This window comes from Macrobrachium nipponense, chromosome 28 (genome assembly GCF_015104395.2).
Source record: "Macrobrachium nipponense isolate FS-2020 chromosome 28, ASM1510439v2, whole genome shotgun sequence".
NCBI lineage: Eukaryota > Metazoa > Arthropoda > Malacostraca > Decapoda > Palaemonidae > Macrobrachium > Macrobrachium nipponense.
Genome location: NC_087217.1, coordinates 30,147,747 through 30,171,636, shown reverse-complemented (window position 1 = coordinate 30,171,636; position 23,890 = coordinate 30,147,747). Strand labels below are relative to the sequence as shown.

Sequence of the window (23,890 nt, the reverse complement as noted above, 5' to 3'; positions counted from 1 at the left end):
AATATATATATATATATATATATATATATCTATATATATATATATATTATATATACATATCTATATATATTATGTATATATATATATATATATATTATATATATGATATATATATATATTTTACATAAGGGCCGGAGCTGGAGCTCAAAGAAGATATATTCCTGAAGGGAAGTAGTAGGGAAAGGCATCCCTCATCTTTCAACAGTTTATTCATGCCGACGTTTTCGCGACGATTCCAGGTCGCATTTTCAAGGCTAAAAATATATATAAGTTTTACGAACATTAATAATTGATCTAATTTAATTTACATTAAAAAAAAAAATGTCATGGCAACAGCTCTCAATTACAGTAAAAAGTTAAAGGTAAAAGTTTGAAAAGTTAAAAAAGTTAAAATTGAACAGCACCTTCAAAGTCAGACATATTTAAAAGTACAGGACTTCACTAAAATTTCAGAAACACCTACCTATACAAAAGAAAGAGTAAAACTGACACAATATAGGTAAAAATACAGTGAGGCAGACCAGCTGCCCAAACTAGGCTATGAACAATTTTACAGAGGACGTTTGGGTATTTAACGACGGTACAGTCTTTTTAATAATGATAGATTCTAAAATTGTCAGGTTGTTGTTGTTCCGCAGTTGGCCCAAGATAGAAAAATCCTTGCTGTCAATATATGTTTTTACATGTTTTTGAGTGATTCCGTATATTGGATTGTTCTGGATTTGAAAACCTACTACCTGTTCTATGGCTTATGCCCCTGTGGGAATCAATTCGAACCTTCAACAGCCTCCTCGTGCATCCCACATATGTCCCGTGATCACATCTTCGGGCAAGTATATTTATATACGACGCTGGACGAAAGCAGAGGACTGAGTCGGTCTTTGACTCTAAACAGCGATCCAATGGTTAAGGGAGGGATTTTTGGGGATAATTTTCAAGTCCACAGCCGGAAACATCTTTTGGAATAGTATGTGCATGTTCTCCTAAAGGTATCATCATGCAAGAAAGGGAAACTTGCAAAACATCTTTAGTCTCGATACAGTAGGATACCGTGTTGAATGCACCATTTTCTCTGTCAGCAGTTTGTTAGAGATCTGAAAAAAAGTCGTGAAGGAAAACAATTATTATTAAAATATTTCACCAGAAAGGATATTTCGTCGTGAAAGCTATCCAGTTTGATGAGTGAGTATAAGCTCTATGGAGGAGGGTTAAAATAGAGTTCCGTTTAAAATTAAAGAAACACGAACTATAAAAAAAATTCATTCCCAAAAAAAACAAAGATAATGTGTTTTTTTCTATACACACCTGTGTAAAAGCCTGAGTCATCTCTGGAAACAATAAGATCAAGGGAAGGGAAGCCTGTTATTTACCTCTTTCTCCATAGTAAACCTTATGTTTGGATGTTGTCGGTTGACGAAACTCCAGATAAAATAGGGGAAGGAACTAATGGGACATTCATCCATTATACGCTCATCCAGGGAGCACATAAAGATGTTAGCAAAAATTGGACCCAATGGTGATCCCATGGCCATCCCTTCAGTCTGCTTATATAAAAATGCCATTGAAAACAAAGGGCGTGTCCAGCACGGCCAGTTTCTAAAAGTTGTTTAAAAAAACGCTCTACTAAAATTATTAAAGATTGCATCTTGATCAGGAAAAAGTTTGTAATATTATTTCAATAGTTTCTCCTACCGGGACGTTAGTAAACAAGGATTCAACGTCTAAGCTTACCATATATAAATCTGAGTCCTGTCTGAGAATGTCCTCTTTGAACTTGGTGGAATTGGTTATCAAAAAGATTGTTTTTTGTTAAGGGCTCTAACAAGGGAACAAGAAATTTGGCTAATTTATAGTGAGGCGTATTCTGCGAGGAGAGGATTGGCGTAAGGGAACTCCATCTTTGTGGATTTTGGGGAGACCATATAAAATACCATATGGATGATCCAGTGGAAAAAATAAGTCTTGGTAAGTGTTATCATTAATTACGTTATTTTGTTTGATGTGTTCGTAAAAATCTATTAATTTTTATCCTCTGCTTTGAAAATGTTGTAATAGTCAGGTACGCCTATCCTTTCAAATTTCGTCTGATCATTTAAAATATCTCCCATCTTATTTAAGTATTCATTTTGTTCATGAAAACTTACCTGTCAGATATATATATAGCTGTATTTTCTGAAGTCCGACCAGAAATTCAAAAACTTCCGGCACACACAGTGGTCGGCCAGGTGGTTAGTACCCATTCCCGCCGCTGGGAGGCGGGTATCAGGAACCAGTCCCATTTTCTATTTCATAATTTTTCTGTCGCCGGTGCTGGAAACACCTGTTTTCAGTACCTCCGTCTTAGGATTTTGGAAACTTCATGGCCGCTAAATATCCTAATTGTCTTTTGATTTATTGACTTGGATTTGTGGCTAGGCAGACGCTATCTTAAATTGTTTTTGAATATGATTCATTTTGTTTATCTGAATCTAGTTAGGCTAGTTTCAGAGGGTGTTGTCTGCTAAGATAGGGTGTGGCTACCGAAAGCTTCGGTAGTTCCGCACTCGATATGCACGAGGGCTATGTGTCCTTGCTTCTTTGTTGAGGATTTGTCATGTAAGGAGTGTGAGACTTTGTCTAATTCCATAAGGAAGACGTATGAATTTCATATGTACGCAATTAATCAGTAAAAAAAACAAAGTCAGGGTAGGCTAACTACCTGTAGACTATTTTGCCTAACCCTGTTTAGTATGGCCTACGGGCTATAAATATGTCTCGTGAGGTAATGCCCTTACGTTATAGATTCCATCTGTATCTTGGAATCTAAGGTGCTCGCTCTCCTATCATTGTGGTGAAAAGTGCTACTTCTGTAGTTGTTACTCCTAACCCTGTAATGTTGCCTTCGGGCCCTAAACAGTTTCTGTAGAGGGTATTGACCTTTCTCTGATACTCTATCGATTCGTAAACTTAGAATCGAAAGTGCTGGCTTTGGAGAGCAAAAACGTGAAGTGGCTAAGTGCAGTGACAGTGCCCCTTGTGTAGTGGAGGGTGCGTCAGATCGGCCTTATTTCGCCTCTAGGCGGGACCTCTGCTTGACTCCAGGAAAACAGGGAGAGAGCATGTCGAAAGCCGAAGGAGGGTTACGAGGAACTCCCACCGATCTGACGTGCCTTCGGCAGACCTGAAGTTACTCCCAGGCTGCCAAAGTGCGTGCACGAATCCTGAAGGATTGCTTCTCGTCCTCCGAAGCGTCCTCCCTGCGCAGGGTTTGGAGCTTTCGGAAGGACTCGCGCCCTTCTAAATAGAAGCTTTATAGAAGAGGACGTTTCACGTCCTCTCTCTCTCTATCGTCATGCGTTTGCAGTGAGAAGTAAGAAGGCGAACGTCGCCTGAACTCGTGTACGTCTTTCCACCGAGAAAAGGGAAAGCAAGTCATATTAGCAGGACGCTTTTGAGCGCGGACGTCCTAGCTTTGTTGCTGTGAGAATAAGAAGGCGTTCCCCTCTCGCCCCCGCGTATTCTCACACGATCAACCCTTCACCTGAGACTGCTTCGTGCAGTCGGTTTTCTCTCCGAGATGTTTCCTTAATGCTCTTCCCTGAAGGCAGTTTCGCTTGCATTGACGCCTGTCAGGAGCGTGACGCTTTTTCTGCACGTTTTTTTTTGACGCTCGGCTTGGACGGGAACGTTCGGATGGACGCCAGGCGCGCGCGCGGGTGCACGCCAAGCGCGCACCAGTAAGACGCCGAGGCCGAGCGCACGCCAGTGGATACCGAGCGCGAGCGGCGCGCCGAGGAGTGCTCGCTGCTCGCCAGTGGACGCCGAGCGGGCGCGCCGAGAGTGCTCGCTGCTCGCCAATGGACGCCGAGCGTGCTCGCTGCTAGTCAGTGGACGCCGAGCGCGCACGCCAGGTGTGTCGCCTGGCTGAACGTTTCTGTTGAAGTCTTCAAGCTGATTTGGGCCTAAAGATTTTTTACCTAAACTTCGGTGATCCCTTCTACATCGCCTGCGAAGAATGTGAAGTAAGCAGTGCTTCGGAGAAGAAGCTTAAAGTGAAAAAGGCAACTTCGTTTTTTCGAAAACCCAGCAAGACCACGGGTTTCGTGAAATTATAGAGGTCTTTGTCAGTAATATTGCTTTTCGTAAAGTCCAGGATTGGATGGAGTTATGGAAAGCTCAAGGGAAAGATCTCTTTTGCTCTACCGCAGTCAAAGACTTTTGCGGTAAGGCAGCTATGGGTTATGTAAAAGCTCGACGTCCTGCACGTCAGGACTCTCGGCTACGTTTCAGTAGGATTCTTGCAAAGGCACTCATCAAAAGGAGGAAAGCGCAAGACAGGATTCCTTTGCCATACTGCCAATAAATTTTGATACGGGAGAGGGAAGTGGTGGGTTGGAGAGTTTCTTCCTCTTCCCAGGATAATTTTGCAAGCTTTTTAGCCCATCTGAAAGGGCTTTTCAGATGATAGATTTTGTTAGTTCCTAGTCGGGACTTACGCTGCCGAATTGAACATCGTCGTTCTACCTGTTCGTAAGCCGTTCTCTTAAACAGGATTCTTGCCCCTTCCTCGTTTGAGACGGGAAATCGAAAATAAATGCTCGGACTTCCTGGATTACGTTTTGTCAATTCAGTGAATTTCCCACCATTGACAATAATACTATCGTTTTTTCAAGTAAGTGGTATCCCCTCATTGACAAATTATCTCTCGTTTTTTGTTTTGGGTTCCCCTTGCGTAAATTTTTGTCCGTAAATGGGTTAGTTCTCATTGACAAACTTCTCATTAACTTTATATTGCGTAAGCGGATAAGCTCTTATTGACAAGATTCGGAAGAGCTCTCATTCATCATTCGCAGACTCGTACAAGAAAATAGACTTGTAGACTACGTCAATGAACGCTTATGTCCAATAACATAAGAAGCTTGAGCTGTCCGCTTCAATTCTCTTGAGTTTTGTTTATGAAACTTGCCTGTCAGATATGTATGTAGCTGTATTTCCGAATTCATTTGCTTATAGTATATATGTCTGCAGGTAAGTATGAAAAAACTTTATTGCAATATTAATATCATATTTTTGCCTTGCGTTTATTTTACTACTGGTTGGCTCAAGTCATATACGCTTGCTGTAGTTACCTCTTCGGATGGCAACCGAGAGGTCTATTGTCTATTAATTTAAGGACATTTAATCGTTACTCCCTGCAGCCTTCCAGGAGTTTACCGATTATCTTTTACCGTTGTATGGTAGTGTGATGGGACGACACAAACGCATCTATATATTTAGCGTTTTTTTGGTTTCTGTTTCCTTCTTTATACCAGCTTGAGAGTCTTTATGCTAAAATTACGGACATATTTCTTCGTAGAATAGGGTAGCTGGCAACCCAGGCATAAAGTTAAGAGACGACGACTCGTAAGCTCCCTGCTGCTGTCACCAGGGTTGCCAAGTTGGCAACTTTGGTGCCAAAATCATGAAAGTTGGCAACTTTCTGAGGTGGTTGGCAACAGAATTTTGTGGTTGGCAACTACTACCGAAATTGGCAACTTGTTGGCAACTTTCGGTTATCAACAATATATTGTTTGCTTTTCTGACGATTGTTGCAAAATTCTACTGCAAAGTCCACAATTATGCTTTGCCGCTTACCATCACGCCAGAATAGTTTGAAATTAATTTCTTTGCCAATACAAAGGTCAAACCTCCACTCTGACCTGAGTAATCAAGAATTAAGAACGACGTTTTTGCCGCCACAGCCACGTTTGTTGTGTTGTGTTGGAGAGTTGCTGTGATATTTGCTTGATTTCATAGAGTTATAAGTGATATTAGTTACGATTTATTGTTGTGTCTGTGTGTATAGTATCTCCTTTCTCGATAACACGATCATAAAAATTTACGTAGACCGATAAGGGAGTATGCCTTTTTTGTCGGTTTACGCATCTTATGACGTTTGAATTATAGGGCCTATCTTATATTCAACTGTTTTATTTTGGTTCTTGTGTTTATTCTTGTTTTTTGTTGCTGCTTTTATAGTGCTTGTAGTGTCTTCCAAATTTTTCATATGGTATCCTAACATTGCAGAATAAACATAGGCCTATTCATAAAATATGGCGCAAAGAATTATCCGCCTACTCTTACTGAAATTTAGTAATGCTTCAATCAAAAGTAATCGAGGGTCTTTATGAATATTGTCTGCGCTAGAAATATTCTCCTAACAACAAAAGAGAGAGAGAGAGAGAGAGAGAGAGGGGAGAGAGAGAGAGGAAGAAGGAAGAGAGAAGAGAGAGAGAGAGAGACGAGAGAGAGAGACTCAATGAACTCAATAAGAATGCCCCCAAAACCCAAATGAAATCATGGGCTACTCGCAGTCGCAGACTGGTTTGGATCATCTCATACATAACTTTCAGCTGTCATACATTTTTCTAATTCTAATCTTATGATGCCTTCCTACCATAGCCTTCATTCTCATAGAAACACTACAGCAGCCTTATATTTACTCGTCACAGCAATATAATTTATCCCTTTAGTAAATATATTTTCAGTATAGTTCATTGATTGAAAGCAGTTTGATAGTTGGTGTAAGGCTGAGACAGTCCTAAGATTGGCCATCCACGCATATGTGTGTATGTAATCTTCTTTATAAGTGTACATTCCACTGTATACTTATACATTATATATCGTGGAGTTGAAGTTTTCAACTTGTAAACTACTATATAATAAAAAAAAAAACAAGATATACTACCCTATTTCCAACAGATACGGTTAGAAAACCATTTGCAATAAGAAATTGACGTGTAGGCCCCATGCCCTGTCATTGTCTCAAAAAATATAAGAATTTTATGTATAGGTCTATGCCTTGACATTGTCTCAAAATATAAGAATTTTATGTGTAGGTCTATGCCTTGACATTGCCTCAAAATATAAGAAATTTTTGATGTGTAGGCCTATCCCGTCATTGCCTCAAAATATATGAATTTGGCGTGTAGGGTTATGCCCCCCCTATCATTGGCTCAAATATGGAATTTCACGTGTAGGCTTATGCCCTGTCATTTTCTCAAAATATAAGAATTTGATGTGTAGGCTTATGCCCTGTCATTGCCTCAAAATATAAGAATTTGAACGTATAGGCCCAAAGCCCTGTCATTGCCTCAAAATATAAGAATTTGACGTGTAGGCCTATGCCCTGTCATTGCCTCAAAATATAAGAATTTGACGTGTAGGCCTAAGCCTGTCATTGACACAAAAGGTATTTCAACAAAATCCATAGACTCCCACTACTGTTTATTTATCTCATCCTCACTGGTAGCTAATAGATAGATAGGTAAAACTTAATGTGATAACACATTTGAATTTTGGCAGGAATAATGGAAAATCAGCTGTTGTTACTTCTTGGGGCTTGGGGCGTGAAGGGGGGGGGGGACAGTTGCCCCCCCCCCTAAATGACACCCCTTACTGAGATAATAAATGCAAATCGAAAAACTACTATTTGTATCAGTTACAAAATTTCAACACAACGATTATGATACCTTGTGAAATTCAGTTTTTCTCTCATTTATGGCAAAATGCACAGGTAAACTAGAGAGAAATGCATTAAGGAAGGATGTTTTTGGCTAAATTAATCAAGGGTTATTAGTGGAAAAGGGAGGTTGGCAACTTTTGGCAACTTTTCTAGCAATCATTGGCAACTTTTAGCCATGAAAATCTGGCAACCCTGGCTGGTCACTGTCCTCTCCGCCAGTCCAAACGATGGCAGTACCAGCTCGTTCGCTGTCATGCGCTGTAGTTACGTCTCTCTCGTCCTGCGGGATTGGACTGACTAACCGTATCTCTGTGCTGGGCAGTTACGTCTCTCTCTCCTGCGGGATTGACTGACTAACTGTATCTCTGCCCTCAATCACGGACTTAGCCTTAGATTGAGGGGGATTTCTTACATGAATGAATAAACATTGCATTCGTTTTGTGCCTTACTATGTTCTCAGAGATATCTCTTACTCTTTTCGGTGCTCGTTACCGCACGGTATGAGGACTACGAGTCTACCGCAACATTTCACTATTATATGCTCTCCTGCTTAGGCAAAGCGCAGCCTTTTTAGGGAAGTAAACATACTGTGTGAGGGAATGGATGAGCTTGCTGGGACCATTTCCTTCCTAAAGGGAAGTTTGTTTCCCTGAATAGACTGCAATTGTTCAGACCTTCTACAGTTTTTTGCCTACCGGGAAACTTGAAATTTTATTAAAGACCTAGGAATGATTCTGACATCTCTCTCGGTGCGTTAAGTATCACTTGAGGTGATAGAAAGAAGGTGCCGGACATCTGGAGATGGGTTTCAGATGTCCTGGATCATAATCTGAAAGAAGTGGAAGCAATTCTGTCGTCCCTCCAGTCCTGGAAACGAGTTTTTGGAACCAGTGGTCCATATCAACTCTGATCTTTCCACAGCTCTCTCATATCTTAGGGAAGTATTCTTCTCTCGGTCCCTGTTCGGGTTTACGAGAAAGAAGCCTATTTATAAAAACAAACAGACGTAGAATGTAACGATCCTCTAGAGGTTCGTTACAGGATTGCAAAAGTCCGTACGAATCGTCTCGATCGACGGCAGCAACTACTGACTTCCGATCCCGAGTGGAATCTTTCTTTAGAAGTAGTTGAGAGTTATGGAGACTTTAGGAACGTCCTTTCATACATCTCTTCGCTATGATATTGGAACAGGGATGGATGTTTAGTCTCTTTCCCCTTTTCAAAAAAAACGCTTAGGAAATGTAATAAAGATGATTTATACCATCACAGGAGCGACAATGACGCTAATCGCCCCATGTTGGCCTTCAAGATCCTAGATTCACAGAGGTCCACGTCCTTCCAAGGACCTTTTCCGAGAGAGTCGGTCTACTTTATCAACGAAAGGTACCTTATAAACCTCTCCACTCTGAGTCTGACTACGTTTCAGACTATCGAGATGTGACAGCATAAGATTGCCGTCTTCCCTTTCCGGTTTGAAGAAATGGGATAAGCTGGCAGTCACAACTATTAAAGAATACGCAAATATGTTGTTGACGGCCTTTGGGCTTCAGAGATTTGCCTTCTGTCAAACAACAAAGCCCTTCACGATCTTTGAGTTCTGTGGAATCTCGAAACTCCGCTCACCATCTACTTTTTATTTTGTCTCACTGTTTTCTCGGAGTCAGACACTCGTGCGAGATCAGGAGACACATAGTAGCCCTGAGTTTCTTGTTGACGAAGTCGGTTGCGTTTACCACACCCCCGATGATCGTTTAACAATGAGACCAGGTTGGACTGTCAGGCATTCGTCCTTCGGGACTGAATCGCCTTTTTGCTCCTCGCTCCTTCTCCTGGCACCAGAAGCTCGAGTCAGGAGTGGGCTCAGGGAAGTTGATTCGCATTAACGACGTGGGGTTTGCGTTTCATACCCCAAGGTTTTGCTTAGCTTGAATCGCCCAGGCAGTCCAGACACTCATCCTTCAGCGAAGAATATGGTGCCTTATATGGTCTTCAGGGTACAGCCTTGCTGTCCTTGATGCGTCTGACTGGTCAACTGGTCGGTCACCTGACTTTAGTACAGACTGACTGAACTGTGCATGTTCCAGATCGAAGCTTTCAATATGGAACTTAGACATAGTCTGAAGTTCTTGATGTCAAAGCATTCGAACATCTCCTTCCTGTTAACTTCTTGCACGTGATCAGGAAGGCCCGTTCTAACCACCCTAGATACGACAAAGAGGGTTAGTGAGGTTTTCAGCCATCGTCAGAAGTTTTGGCATTAGAGAACAACAAGGCGGGTGAGCGTTCTCTAAGCCTTCCGTTGTGGCCTAAGAATGGAAACCCGTCTTGTTCTTGGGCCAGGAGCTTGGAATCAAGGATGGCACAAGTTATTGGGCAGGAGCCAGAGAGAGTCCTGTGCCCTGTCAGGTCTCTCAAGTTTTATCTACATAAAACTCAAGAAAGTCGAAGTCGTACGGACAATCTGCAGTGTTCCGAAAAGACCAGACTTGCCCATATCGAAGAACCCACCCCTGGCTTTATGTTAAGGAGTTCTTTCAAAAGCTCCTTCATTGTGTTGGCACAAAGATTTGAAATCTTTTGATTTGATGGCTCACGAGGGTGAGGGCGCGGCCTCGGAAGCATTTCAACAGAGCATGGCACTCAGCAACATCCTGAGTAACCAGTGTTTTAGCGAAGCAACTCTGTGTTCAATTCACACTCCCTGCATAGATGTGAAGATGGCATATGAGATCTGCTGCTCGCTAGGGCCATTACGTGTCTGCAGACACAATCTTGGGGGCAAAGTAGTATCCACTCATCCTATCCTGTAGAAAATGGTTAGGAGAGCTCTTAATTAGTAGTTGAGTCGCCGACAACGGTGACTTCTTAACTCTTAGCCTTAGTTAACACACCTTAACTTTCTTTGGCTAGGTTGGTCAGGTGGTGATATATATTTTTATATATATATTTTATTTTACTTCTTAGCCTCATGGTATGGTCAATATGGTCTAGTCACGTCGTGGTCTCGCCCCTGTTGACAGATCATCTGGAGTGCACCAGCTATATAGGTCTCTACCTCGCTGGCAACTCTAGTAGCACAAGCAGACCTTACGTGGCAATAACCACGAAGCCAGCAATGCTAACAGGTGGAACCAAGATGTAAATCATCTGCATGCATTTGTTTTCCCCAAAAATCCTTCTATTCTGTTTTTCCCTTCCCACCTCCAACGGTGGGATTCAGCTATATATATATCTGACAGGTAAGTTTTCATGAACAAAATGATATTGTTATGATACAATAAAGTTTGTTCATACTACCTGGCAGATATATATCCTGCAATATATATAATTAAGTACCCACCCACCTCCCCTCAGGGGACAGTGGAAATAAAAATTATGAATAGAAAATGGGACTGGTTCCTGATACCCGCCCTCCAGCGGCGGGGGGAAGGGGATGGGTACTAACACCTGGCCGACCACTGTGTGTGCCGGAAGTTTTTGAATTTCTGTCGGACTTCAGAAAAATACAGCTATATATATCTGCCAGGTAAGTATGAACAAACTTTATTGTATCATAACAATATCATTTTTGTCCAGAATGACAAGACCCTTACCTTTATCTGGTTTTATTATTATGATGTCCTCCTCTTTCGCCAGGCTTTTTATAATATTGAAGTCGTCCTTGCTGAAAAAACGGCATCCATCTCGATTTTAATTGTTAAATACGCGAGGGTGGGCTAGTGATGAGATCTAGGACTGTAGAATACTCAAATCGGTGTCGAAGGGCAAATCCTTAATACGGTGAAAGAGCGATTCATTGGTAAAAAGAACTGTTGGTAGTTTAGGTTTGAAAATTAGGTAAACAAAAATCCAACCCCAAGGACAGCAAGAATTCTTCCCTTTTGATAAAAAAAATCCTTTTTGAGAAGTTAAAAACAGTGCACAAACTTTTGCAAAACTTAGGAACAACAACACCTAATCTTGCCAATTTCCTATTGTGTCTCTCGATAACCTCCTTGTTAAAATTAAATATAGTTTTGTTAAAAAGCCGGGTAAAAATAATTTATCTAACAGTGACAGGGAATCATGAACAGCTGTTTTATGAAAATAATTGACCAGGTTTTTTTAAACGTATTCTACGTTTCTTGTGTTTACATGTAATTTCTAGTTCAAGGAGACGTCTAGTTTGCATCAGCATAAAACTCGGAATGATATAACGAAGCCTTATACACTTTAAACCTAACAAAGTTTGGAATGACATTGTTTAACTGACAATACTGTAAAAATTCCAAGTCTAGTTTGGTCTTTTCATACTTTTTCGTGAGTTTCTCCAATTTCCTACATTCACTCAGCAACTGTAAACCGTACCGTCTTCTTATAAGTTCTTGAAAATGGTTAATTCCTCTTGATCTCAGACGAAGAAGGAAGAGAATTGCGAAGAAAAAGCTGTTGACATCCATTCCGGTTCGTATATTTAATTTTAACAAGGAGGTTATCGAGAGACACAATAGGAAATTGGCAAGATTAGGTGTTGTTGTTCCTAAGTTTTGCAAAAGTTTGTGCACTGTTTTTAACTTTTCTCAAAAAGGGATTTTATCAAAAAGGTAAGAACATTCTTGCTGTCCTTGGGGTTGGATTTTTGTTACCTAATTTCAAACCTAACTACCAACAGTTCTTTTTACCAATTGAATCGCTCTTTCACCACCGTATTAAGGATTTGCCCTTCGACACCGATTTGAGTATTCTACAGTCCCAGATCTCATCACTAGCCCATCGCGTATTTAACAATTTAAAATCGAGATGGATGCCGTTTTTCAGCAAGGACGACTTCAATATTATAAAAAGCCTGGCGAAAGAGGAGGACATCATAATAATAAAACCAGATAAAGGTAAGGGTCTTGTCATTCTGGACAAAAATGAATACTTAAATAAGATGGGAGATATTTTAAAATGATCAGACGAAATTTGAAAGGATAGGCGTACTGACTATTACAACATTTTCAAAGCAGAGGATAAAATTAATAGATTTTTACGAACACTCAAACAAAATAACGTAATTAATGATAACACTTACCAAGACTTATTTTCCACTGGATCATCATATGGTATTTTATATGGTCTCCCCAAAATCCACAAAGATGGAGTTCCCTTACCCCCCAATCCTCTCCTCGCAGAATACGCCTCACTATAAATTAGCCAAATTTCTTGTTCCCTTGTTAGAGCCCTTAACAAAAAACAATCTTTTGATAACCAATTCCACCAAGTTCAAAGAGGACATTCTCAGACAGGACTCAGATTTATATATGGTAAGCTTAGACGTTGAATACTTGTTTACTAACGTCCCGTAGGAGAAACTATTGAAATAATATTAGACAAACTTTTTCCTGATCAAGATGCAATCTTATAATTTTAGTTTTAGAGCGTTTTTTAAACAACTTTTAGAACTGGCCGTGCTGGACACGCCCTTTGTTTTCAATGGGCATTTTATTATAAGCAGACTGAAGGGATGGCCATGGGATCACCATTGGGTCCAATTTTTGCTAACATCTTTATGTGCTCCCTGGAGGAGCGTATAATGGATTGAATGTCCCATTAGGTTCCTTCCCCTATTTTATCGGTGTTTCGTTGACGACACGTTCGCCTTGTTTCGGTATGAATGCCGCAGATCCTTTCTGGAGTTCGTCAACCGACAACATCCAAACATAAGGTTTACTATGGAGAAAGAGGTAAATAACAGGCTTCCCTTCCTTGATCTTATTGTTTCCAGAGATGACTCAGGCTTTTTACACAGGTGTGTATAGAAAAACACATTTACTGGTTTGGGAATGAATTTTTATAGTTCGTGTTTCTTTAATTTTAAATTTTAACGGAACTCTATTTTAAACCCTCCTCCATAGAGCTTATACTCACTCATCAAACTGGATAAGCTTTCACGACAAAATATCCTTTCTGGTGAAATTTTAATAATAATTGTTTTCCTTCACGACTTTTTTTCAGATCTCTAAAACAAACTGCTGACAGAGAAAATGGTGCATTCAACACCGGTATGTACTGTATCGAGACTAAAGATGTTTGCAAGTTTCCCTTTCTTGCATGATGATACCTTTAGGAGAACATGCACATCCACTATTCAAAAGATGTTTCCGGCTGTGGACTTGAAAATTATCCCCAAAAATCCCTTAACCATTGGATCGCTGTTTAGAGTCAAAGACCGACTCAGTCCTCTGCTTTCGTCCAGCGTCGTATATAAATATAACTTGCCCGAGATGTGATCACGGGACATACGTGGGATGCACGAGGAGGCTGTTGAAGGTTCGAATTGATTCCACAGGGGCATAAGCCATAGAACAGGTAGTAGGTTATCAAATCCAGAACAATCCAATATACGGAATCACTCAAAAACATGTAAAACATATATTGACAGCAAGGATTTTTCTATCTTGGGCCAACTGCGGAACAACAACAACCTGACAATTTTAGAATCTATCATTATTAAAAATACCCAAACGTCCAATCTGTAAAATATTGTTCATAGCCTAGTTTGGGCAGCTGGTCTGCCTCACTGTATTTTTACCTATATTGTGTCAGTTTTACTCTTTCTTTGTATAGGTAGGTGTTTCTGAAATTTTAGTGAAGTCCTGTACTTTTAATAATGTCTGACTTTGAAGGTGCTGTTCAATTTTAATTAACTTTAAACTTTTTAACTTTTACCTTTTACCTTTTACTTTTACCTTTTAAACTTTTTAACTTTTTACTGTATTGAGAGCTGTTGCCATGACATTTTTAATGTAAATTAAATTAGATCAATTATTAATGTTCGTAAACTTATATATATTTTTAGCCTTGAAAATGCGACCTTGAATTCGTCGCGAAACGTCGGCATGAATAAACTGTTGAAAGATGAGGATGCCTTTCCCTACTACTTCCTTCGGTATCTTTATATATATATATATATATATATATATATATATATATATATATATATATATATATATATATATATATATATATATATATATATATATTATATATATATATATATATATATATATATATATATATATATATATATATGATATATTATATATATATATATATATATATCTATATATATCTATATATATATATATATATATTATATATATATATATATATATATATATATATATATATATATATATATATATATATATATATATATATATATATATATACCTATATATATATATATATATATATATATATATATATATATATATATATATATATATATATATATATATATATATATATATATATATATATATATATATATATATAGGTATATACTATATATATATATATGATTATATATATATATATATCTATATATATATCATATATATATATATATATAGTATATATATATATATATATATATATTATATATATATATATTACACATATATATATATATATATATATATACACACATATATATATATATATATAGTATATATATATATATATATATATATACACATATATATAGATATATATTATATATATATATATATATATACTATATATATATATATACTATATATATATATATCTATATATAGTATATCTATTATATATCTGGCTAGGTTCGACGTCTAAAACGCTCATCTGGCAGAAGAAATATTACACCAAAAATGCAAAATAATCAAGATTTGAAGGATTTTTTTGATGAAAAATGCAATAAGAATGCAGTTTACATAGTTTTCAATGCACCCAAAGCATTAAAAGTAAGGTTTTCTTAGGATTTTTGACCATGTTCCGGCTTACAACGATTTTCGTGTAACAACGTGTCTCAAGAACGGAACCCCCGTCGTAACCCGGGGGCTGCTGCCTGTGTGTGTGTGTGTATATTATATATATATATATATATATATATATATATATATATCTATATATATATATATTATATAATACATATATCATATATATATCTATATCTGTATATATATTATCGATCTGTTCGAGTGAGAACAGACTGGGAATGGAAGTGATGAGTGGTTTTGAGAACTATGCAATGAGCTCTGGAACTGATGTAGTTCGATTCTTGAATGAGGTGTTTACTCTTTTATATTAGGAAACTTGAAAATTGAAGGGAATATCTGCTTCGTGTTTGATCAAGGATTTGAGAATGACTCGATTCTATGTAATGGGGGCAGGATGTGGTTTGGTGTCTGATTTCTTTTAGTCTCCCTCACGAAGAAAGATCACATCTCCACACACAATGATCAGTGATATAAACCCGGCCTTCTCTCTATTATCTCAGCTCTTATACTGCATATTTTCTTCCCAGCTGTATTCTTAAAATTATGTACTTCAAATCTTATTGTTTTAGTTTGTTGGTGGTTTCTTTATTTTTCTGTCAAATGGAAATTTTATTCATGTCTTTTTCCCTGACTAACGTCGAATATTTCTCTCAAGAAATACCTCTTCGTGTGTTTCCTTTCTTCGCGTGTGTGTTTTGTATCACATATTTCTGAAAGCTTTTAAGAATAAGCCTACTGGTAAACTTTCACACGGTTGGGCTTTACTATGGAAAATAGTGTGTGCAAGCATTGGTGTGATTTTTTTTCCCATGTGTTAGGTCCAAATACCCTGGTGTTTTGCTTCATCCTAAAAGTTGAGTAAAGCTAATGTTTCTCTCCTGCTGATGTCTTGTGAATCTTGCCGACGGTTCCAAACTATTCATTTTTTTCCTGGAATGCATCTAACATATGTTTTCTGTGTGTAAAAGAGCAAAATGTCATTAGCATAGCTTTTCAATAATGCTCTTTTACACCCTCTTATGTTACTTCTGGGTAGTAGCATTATTTTGTAGAATTCCTTGAATGAGGATTCAAGTATATGAGGTAATGAACCCTGCACTACCCAGATAGTGGCTGTCTGCCTTGCTATCACTATGAAAATGTGAGTCCTCCACACAACTTGATATGTAGTTCAAAAATTGTACCGCATTGTGTACGAATGTGTATACGCCCCTTCTTATATCTGTATGAACTCACTATACTTTATTCAAGGAGATTTTTGCGAATCAAGAAGTTTCGTGGAAACTGACACTGTTACTGAAAGGCTACGTAGGTTCTTCTAGGGACTCGAAGATTATGTGTTGAGTGTTTTAGGTAGCTCAGCGGCATTCATTACCCAATAATGATGATTGTGTGTGGATAGGGATGCTTTCTTTTTGAACCTTAAGAGAATCATGCTTATATTAATTTTCTGACAGTTTGTTTATTATTATAATTATATGAGCTAGTAACTTTCCATTGTAAGTGATTTTAAAATTTACTTTTTCTTTGCAGGTGAGTGGATTAAACGTTTTTGAATACTCCATTATAAGCACGAGTATAGTAAGGACCTCATGTGTGAGTAACTGTGCATCATTTTTAGAGCCTTTGTTGTTCTTGCAGTAACGTTATGGAAAGTATTTTGAAGGGAATAAGCACCCCCTCCCCCCCCTCTCTCTCTCTCTCTCTCTCTCTCTCTCTCTCTCTCTCTCTCTCTCTCTCTCTCTCTCTCTCTCTGCATGGTAAGATGCTGTAGTACTCTCTCTCTCTCTCTCTCTCTCTCTCTCTCTCTCTCTCTCTCTCTCTCTCTCTCTCTCTCTCTCTCTGCATGGTAAGTTGCTGTAGTAACTTTGTAGAACAGTCACCTTTCTTGATTTATTCTCAGTTAAAAGATTATTATAAGAAAATGAAAGAGTGGAGTTGAGGTAAGTGGGGATGGTATACATACAATATGTAGAAGTAAAGAAAGTTACAAGTGGAATGAAGAATGGCAAAGGCATTAGGTATAGAAAGGGAAGAGTAGCTGTTGTGCGGACAGGACGTGTCTGATTCAGTAGTGCTCTTTGTCAAGTGCAAGCCTAGCACGATGGTCAAAGTGAATATGAAGAGAAAGGAAAAAAGAGAAATCAAATATTGTAGAATTTAAAACAAGAAAGGGAAAGCTTAGAAATACTTACTACATATAACCTTTATCAACAAATGACCAGAAGAGCAGATGAAGATGGAACAATAAAGAAAACACTGGCGTAAGTTGAGTCAACCCAAATTGAGGACAATCCACAACTTGTGGATTTTGTTCCGAAGTTGTTAATGAAGGGACTTGCAGTGAATTGTGTGATACAGATACATGGTTCCTCTACGAATGTTAGGGAATCAAGGATAATTACACACCCATACTTTCTAGTGACAACATATTGTACATCTGTAACAATTGCAGGTGGCCTGAACAAAGAACACACAAAAGCTCATTGAAGATGAACTTGAAGAAATAAAAGCGAAAAGAAATACTGGCAGAGCTGATTCAGGATTCGGCTCAAAGAACTTGCGACGTCATGACCAACTTAGATGAAATTCAAAGCAAAATTGACAGTGTTGATAATGATGTAAAAATGATGACAAATATGGACAAAACTTATGCAGAATCACTCAAGACAAAAAAGGTGCTTTTGAGTAAAATGAGTAAAATAATGGCATCAGTTGAACAGGTTAAAACAACAAGAGATGGACACTAGTTTGTGAGATTTCCAGATAGGAAAAACTTAAAACTAGGCAAAAATAGAGATTCAGAATATTGACAATATGAATACATCAATAAATTAGAAGGATAAACTTAAACCCAAAATAAAGTAGTATATGTTCCAAAGGACAAAGATGACGTTGTCAATAACATTACAGGCAGTCCCCCGGTTATGTCAGGTTTGGGTCATGTCGTTTGGAACTTATACCACTTGCCTCATATCGCTATTAACCACAATTTTTTAGCACTGTAAGTGGATTTACGGTGCTGTAACCTTGACTTATGGTACTGTAACAGTGCTGTAAATGCTATTTATTCCCATTATAATTATGATGATTAGGCTATTTTTGGCATATAGCGCCCTGCCGGGAATGGAACCCCCACCGTAACCCAGGGATGGCCTGTATAAAGAAAAATCTATGGATAAGTATTACTCACATTTCTGAAGATGACGACCTGAAAATTGTAAAGGAAATGAAAGCCAAAGATGGTAGATACAAGCACTATATCATTGAATGCATACCATAAATATAAAAAGGTATTATTTATAATAGAGGTGATAAGTTGTATACACTGTATAGCCATTGCAGTGTGTACAACTGTTACATGCCTTATCAATGCTATAAATGACAGGAATTTGGTCATAATACAACAATTAGTAAAAATGACCAAGTTTGCCCTGAATGTGGCAAAAATCACAAATCAGATATCATGAACAAATTGGGAAATACTTGAAGCAACTCAACATCATGCCTGATGATCAGTCAGTATACAGAAAAAAACCACATTGTGTGTTACAAAAAATGGTGAAAATTATGGCAAATGGAAAATGGTAGCTTCCTGGTTATGCTTGACCTAAGTGCAGCATTTGGTACAGTGGACCATGATCTGCTGCTTGAAGACCTGAGTGCAGTAGGCATTGAAGATGATACACTCAAATGACACAAAAGCTACTAAGAAAACGGGAGGGTTACAGTGGTTATATTAAATGCCACTGCTTGGCATTTAGACAATTGAATTATCTAGAATTCTAAACAAGCACAGGGTTAGGTATAAACTAATAACCCCAGCACTAATTGAGCTAAATTGGCTCCTAGTTAAAGCAAGAATAGAATACAAAATACTTCTTAGAGTCTTCAAAGCACTAAAACATGGTGAACCAACATATCTAAGAAACTGCTTAAGTTTCTTTAGATCTGAAATGAAACACTGCACCAAGACTATAACGAAATACTGCCTGAAGTGAGGATCATACGAGAAAGCAAATTTAAAAATGAACTAAAGACTCCTATTCTGCAGGAGCTACGATACTGACGAGAAAACACTAAAAGTCAATTATAAAATACGTATAAGAAGCAACTTATTTTGAGAAAGTACAAGGGCCTGCCAGAGAGGGAATTATCCCTGCGGAGGGCTGTACATAATGCCAAAGAAAGTGAAATATTTAAGTGCAATCTCAGAAGAGAAAGTAATTCTCATGACTGGGAAGAAATTCTGATATGTGTGATTAAATAGAAAGTGTACTGGATAAGATCTCGCGAGCATTTGCGAACATTGTTGAACAGCAATATGGTTTCATTAGAAGGGGAGAAACAGTTTGTATTCTTTTTTATAACGAGCCAGATATAGGAAAAGGTTCTAGAAGGTAGTCGGAAGCTCAGCTGTGCATTCATTAACCAGAGAGGGCATTTGATTGAATACCAAGGGAGGTAGTGGTTTTGGTGTTTAAGAAATAGGAAAGCATTATAAAAGTATTCTTGGTTGGTTGAAATGATGTATAAAAGAACAAGCACAGCAGTAATAACAGCTTTTGGCACAATAGAGATGTTTTGATTTAAAGTTGGGAGAGTATTTCACATACTACTACTATGGATCTACTTTAACCCAGGAGGGTGGCTATGAATCTTTGGTTGAAAGCAGAATAAATGCAACTTTGGGGAAATGGAAGGAGGTGAGAGGGGTAGTAGACAAAATGGAAATATACTTGAGAAGGAAATGGGAACAGAAGCTGTGACAGACAGAAGTGAAATGAGAATGCTTGCATGAGAAATCAGAACATGAAGACATTAGAAAAGGCAGGGTGGTCACTACTACTGGTATGATAGAGAGTTTAGATTGAGGTGTATGGGCTTCTGGTAAGGGTGGTTAAGAAGGATGTCATGAAAGGGCTTAGCTGGAACCTGTTAGGGGTAAAAAGTCAAGAGGGAGCACAGGAGTAACTTGGGTGATAAATTGTAGGAAGACATCGAAGAAAAAGAATATAGTGGAGGAAGATGCTTTGGATAGAAGTAGTGGGAGAAGATTTGCCAAGGCAATTGACCCCTTAGCATCGGGATAGATGTGAGATGAAGTTAGCCAAAAAAGAATGATTTTAGATTTAAAGCTCATTTTCTGGGATAATCTTTGTCTTAATGAGTCATGCAACTTTTATATATTGTATATAGTATGTTGGGTTAATTTAGATGTTTTGTTTCTATTTCCTATTTTTTAGTACTCCGATTTTTATTTTGATTCTTAGATCAGTATGTTTGTATATTAATGTATATAGAATGAGTACATAGGTTCAGTGGATTGATTTAGTCCGTTCATGACAATGTCACCCTTTGAGCCCTCGACAATAATACTTTTCTTTTTCGTAACCTTGAATTCCTTTTTATTGTTGACACTGAATTTGCTCCTATCATGATGAATTTGAAATCTTGTGATTGCCATTGATTCCATAATGGCAGGTGCTGCATTTTGCCCCTTGTATGGTCTTGGATGTTCCTGTGTTTATTGTGAATCCATTATGTAGTTGCTTAAAGATCGATCATGAAGATGGCGGCATTATTTCACGTTCTGGCTTGCCTATAGATGCATCATAAATCTGGAAATGGGTCAAAGATATATTTATTTAAGAAACCCAGAAGGAGTGAGGCCAGAATATCCACCAAGGGCTAATACAACCCCATATATACTCGTGAATGGAGGAAGAATTGAGGTGGTCTTTCAAGTATTAAAGGACAGCAATACTAAATATGTAAAGGGCTCTCAGGTCATCGGATTTAATGGAAAGCTAAAAAGAGCAGTGAAATATTGCGGAAGCTGAATAAGATTTGTTAATCAAATCCATTGAATTTCCATACAAAACTATGGTTATACATTATTGTAGTGCGATGTGATTTGCTGTAGTAGACATGAATGGTGTGCCGATGAGACTGAACAATTGTCGAGATGTGGATGAATTCTTTAGATTACATGTGAGCCAGGTTGCAGTGTAGAGTGAGAAATGATAGCATGGAGACGTCTTTCTCCCTACCCCGGAGAAAATCTGTGGTGGTTTGGTTTCAGGCAGGGAGGACCAGAGAAATGGGAAGACCCATTGCTGTTAGGCAGGAGATATGAGAGGTAGGAGTGTGAGTGGAGCTCTGTTGAAGTGAGAGCGCAGGGAAATCAGGGCCAGTGGTGAGGATGGTGATTAAGCTGGTGGTCTTTATAGAGTTATCAATCCATGAGTGCAAGAATCCTCAGTTATCAAATTAACTTCATTGGTGCCAACTTGAAATATGGAAATCCCCTTTCTTGCTTGTATCAACTTGTACTGTAGCTCCTTGCATAGGTCACTGTTCATCTGAAATTTTAAAGGAAGTGTGTGATGTATTTTGAAATGTGTTCTGGGTTTTTATTTTGATAGGGAAGGTTGCCCCAACTTTTACAGCTATTTTGCAAATTTAGTTATCCCTAGATTCTGAAGTGTGATGGCTTATTCTTTCCCTCTGATACGTACCAAAGTTTGGAGTTTCAGACTTCTTGCTTCTGTTTTCACAAGTTTAGAATTTTCAAACTTTCTTCTAAGGGATAGCTGAAACTCATCCATTATTTAAAAGAAGGGATATAATCTCAAATATTTTTAAGAATCAGTCTATACTAGTTGTCCGGTGTTTAAAGTGACAATCCTCCATCTGCGAGCGACCAAATAGTTTTTCAATCTGTCAAACACGTGTTATAATCTCCCATCTTTGAGGAAGGGTTAAGATCTCTCATCTGCTATGGCCCAGTTATCAACCTCCTTTCTTTAAGAAAAAGTTTAGAATATCAAGCTTTCTTGTATTAAATGGTGTATTATTTAATATTTTGCCCAGTTTTTTAGTCTTGAAAGCGTCAGTTTTTTAAATGGTTCACATATAAAATAGAGGTGTTTGTTTGTTTGCTTTTTTTTCATTGGAGTTAACAAGAAATAACTTGGCTCCTGCGTTTCGGCCCTGGAGGGAAGAACAAAGGCTTTGGCTTTTGTCCAGAGTTTGTGTTTTGTTTGTATATTGTATGGAGTTGCAGTGTTATTTGGAAGCTATTGGAAGTAACTCCACTGCCTGGAATTAGGTTGAGAGTTATGTTGGATGTTTGCAAGGGATAGGATGTTTTACCGGTGTTTGGAAGCTTTGGAAGTGCTAGTACTCTTTGGGAGGGTGGGGCTGGGGGTGTTCTGCTGCTGCAGATAGTTAAAAGTTGCTGGACCTTGTAACTTTTTTTAAGTGCTGGTAAGTTGGAGCTCTTTATCTAGGTTAGGCTTAATAGGTTCCTGGCCGATAACAGAAAAAAATGGCGGGTGACCCCGAAGAAAGCCATTGGTATGGAATGGCTTTTGTCATAAAGGATATGACTAAAACTAACACTGGGTCCTTTTCCTGTAACGCTAGAAAGAAAAGTTTCATCTGCTACTCATGCACCAATTGCCAAAATGCTGAGATTACAAATAATAGACTAAAAGTTTTTTTTTCCAAGTCTCGTATTGTAGATTAACCCTTTAACGCCGAAGGGGTATAATAAAAATCGTCTCCCTTATGCCGAGGGGGTCTCTGAGTGAGGGCTGAAGCGGAAAAAATATTTTTTTCAAAAAATCACAGCGTGCTTAGTTTTCAAGATTTAAGAGTTCATTTTTGGCTCCTTTTTTGTCATTGCCTGAAGTTTAGTATGCAACCATCAGAAATGAAAAAAAATATCATTATCATATGTAAATAATGCGATATATGATAGCGCGAAAACAAAATTTCATGTACGTATAATTGTATTCAAATCGCGCTGTGAGCAAAACGGTTAAAGCTCAAGAGTTAGTTTTTTCCATTGTATTGTACACTAAATTGCAATCATTTTGGTATACAACACATTGTAAAATGATCAAAGCAACACAGAGAAAATATTATCACAAAATGATGCATGAATTCGTAATGTGCGGACGTAAAAAAATGTTTTTTTAAAAAATTCACCATAAATCAAAATATTGTTCTAGACACTTCTAATTTGTTTCAAAATGAAGATAAATGATTTAATATTACTATACTGTAAGAGTTTTAGCTTACAATTGCACTTTTCGACCATTTCGGATGAGTTAAAGTTGACCGAATGTCGAATTTTTATATATATATATTTTTTTATATGCAAATATTTCAAAAATGAGAAAAGCTACAAACTTCAATTATTTTTTGTTGTATTCTATATAAAATTGAGCACATTTTCATATATAAAACTCTATGAAACCCCTAATATGAAACTCAGCAAATATTACGAGAATGCGACGTACGCATTTCGGAGATTTGCGGCGGAGAATCTGCGCGCAGATGGAAGGAAAGTTTTTTTTTTTTTTAATTCACCATAAATCTAAATATTGTGCTAGAGACTTCGAATTTGTTTGAAAATGAAGATAAATGACTGAATATTACTAGACTGTAAGAGTTTAACTTACAATTGCGTTTTTCGACCATTTCGGTAGAGTCAAAGTTGACCGAACGTGGTTTTTTTTTCTATTTATCGTGATTTATATGCAAATATTTCGAAAATGAGAAAAGCTACAACCTTCAATTATTTAATGTTGTATTCTACATATATAAAACT

At 37.8% G+C, this 23,890-nt stretch overlaps 1 protein-coding gene across 21 annotated transcripts in view; it reads left to right on the top strand.

The window, feature by feature from the left end:
• The window catches only part of LOC135201636 (phosphatidylinositol-binding clathrin assembly protein LAP-like), a 485,987-nt gene that overhangs the window by 105,751 nt on the left and 356,346 nt on the right, over window positions 1–23,890 (top strand). Inside the window, exon 2 of one of the 21 annotated variants that reach the window (XM_064230719.1) lies at window positions 16,801–16,863. The exons of the other annotated variants lie outside the window; for them this stretch is intronic. Coding sequence (XP_064086789.1) covers window positions 16,860–16,863 — 4 coding nt within the window. The 5' untranslated portion in view covers window positions 16,801–16,859. The remainder of the gene's footprint in view (window positions 1–16,800; window positions 16,864–23,890) is intronic. 21 annotated transcript variants of the gene reach the window in all.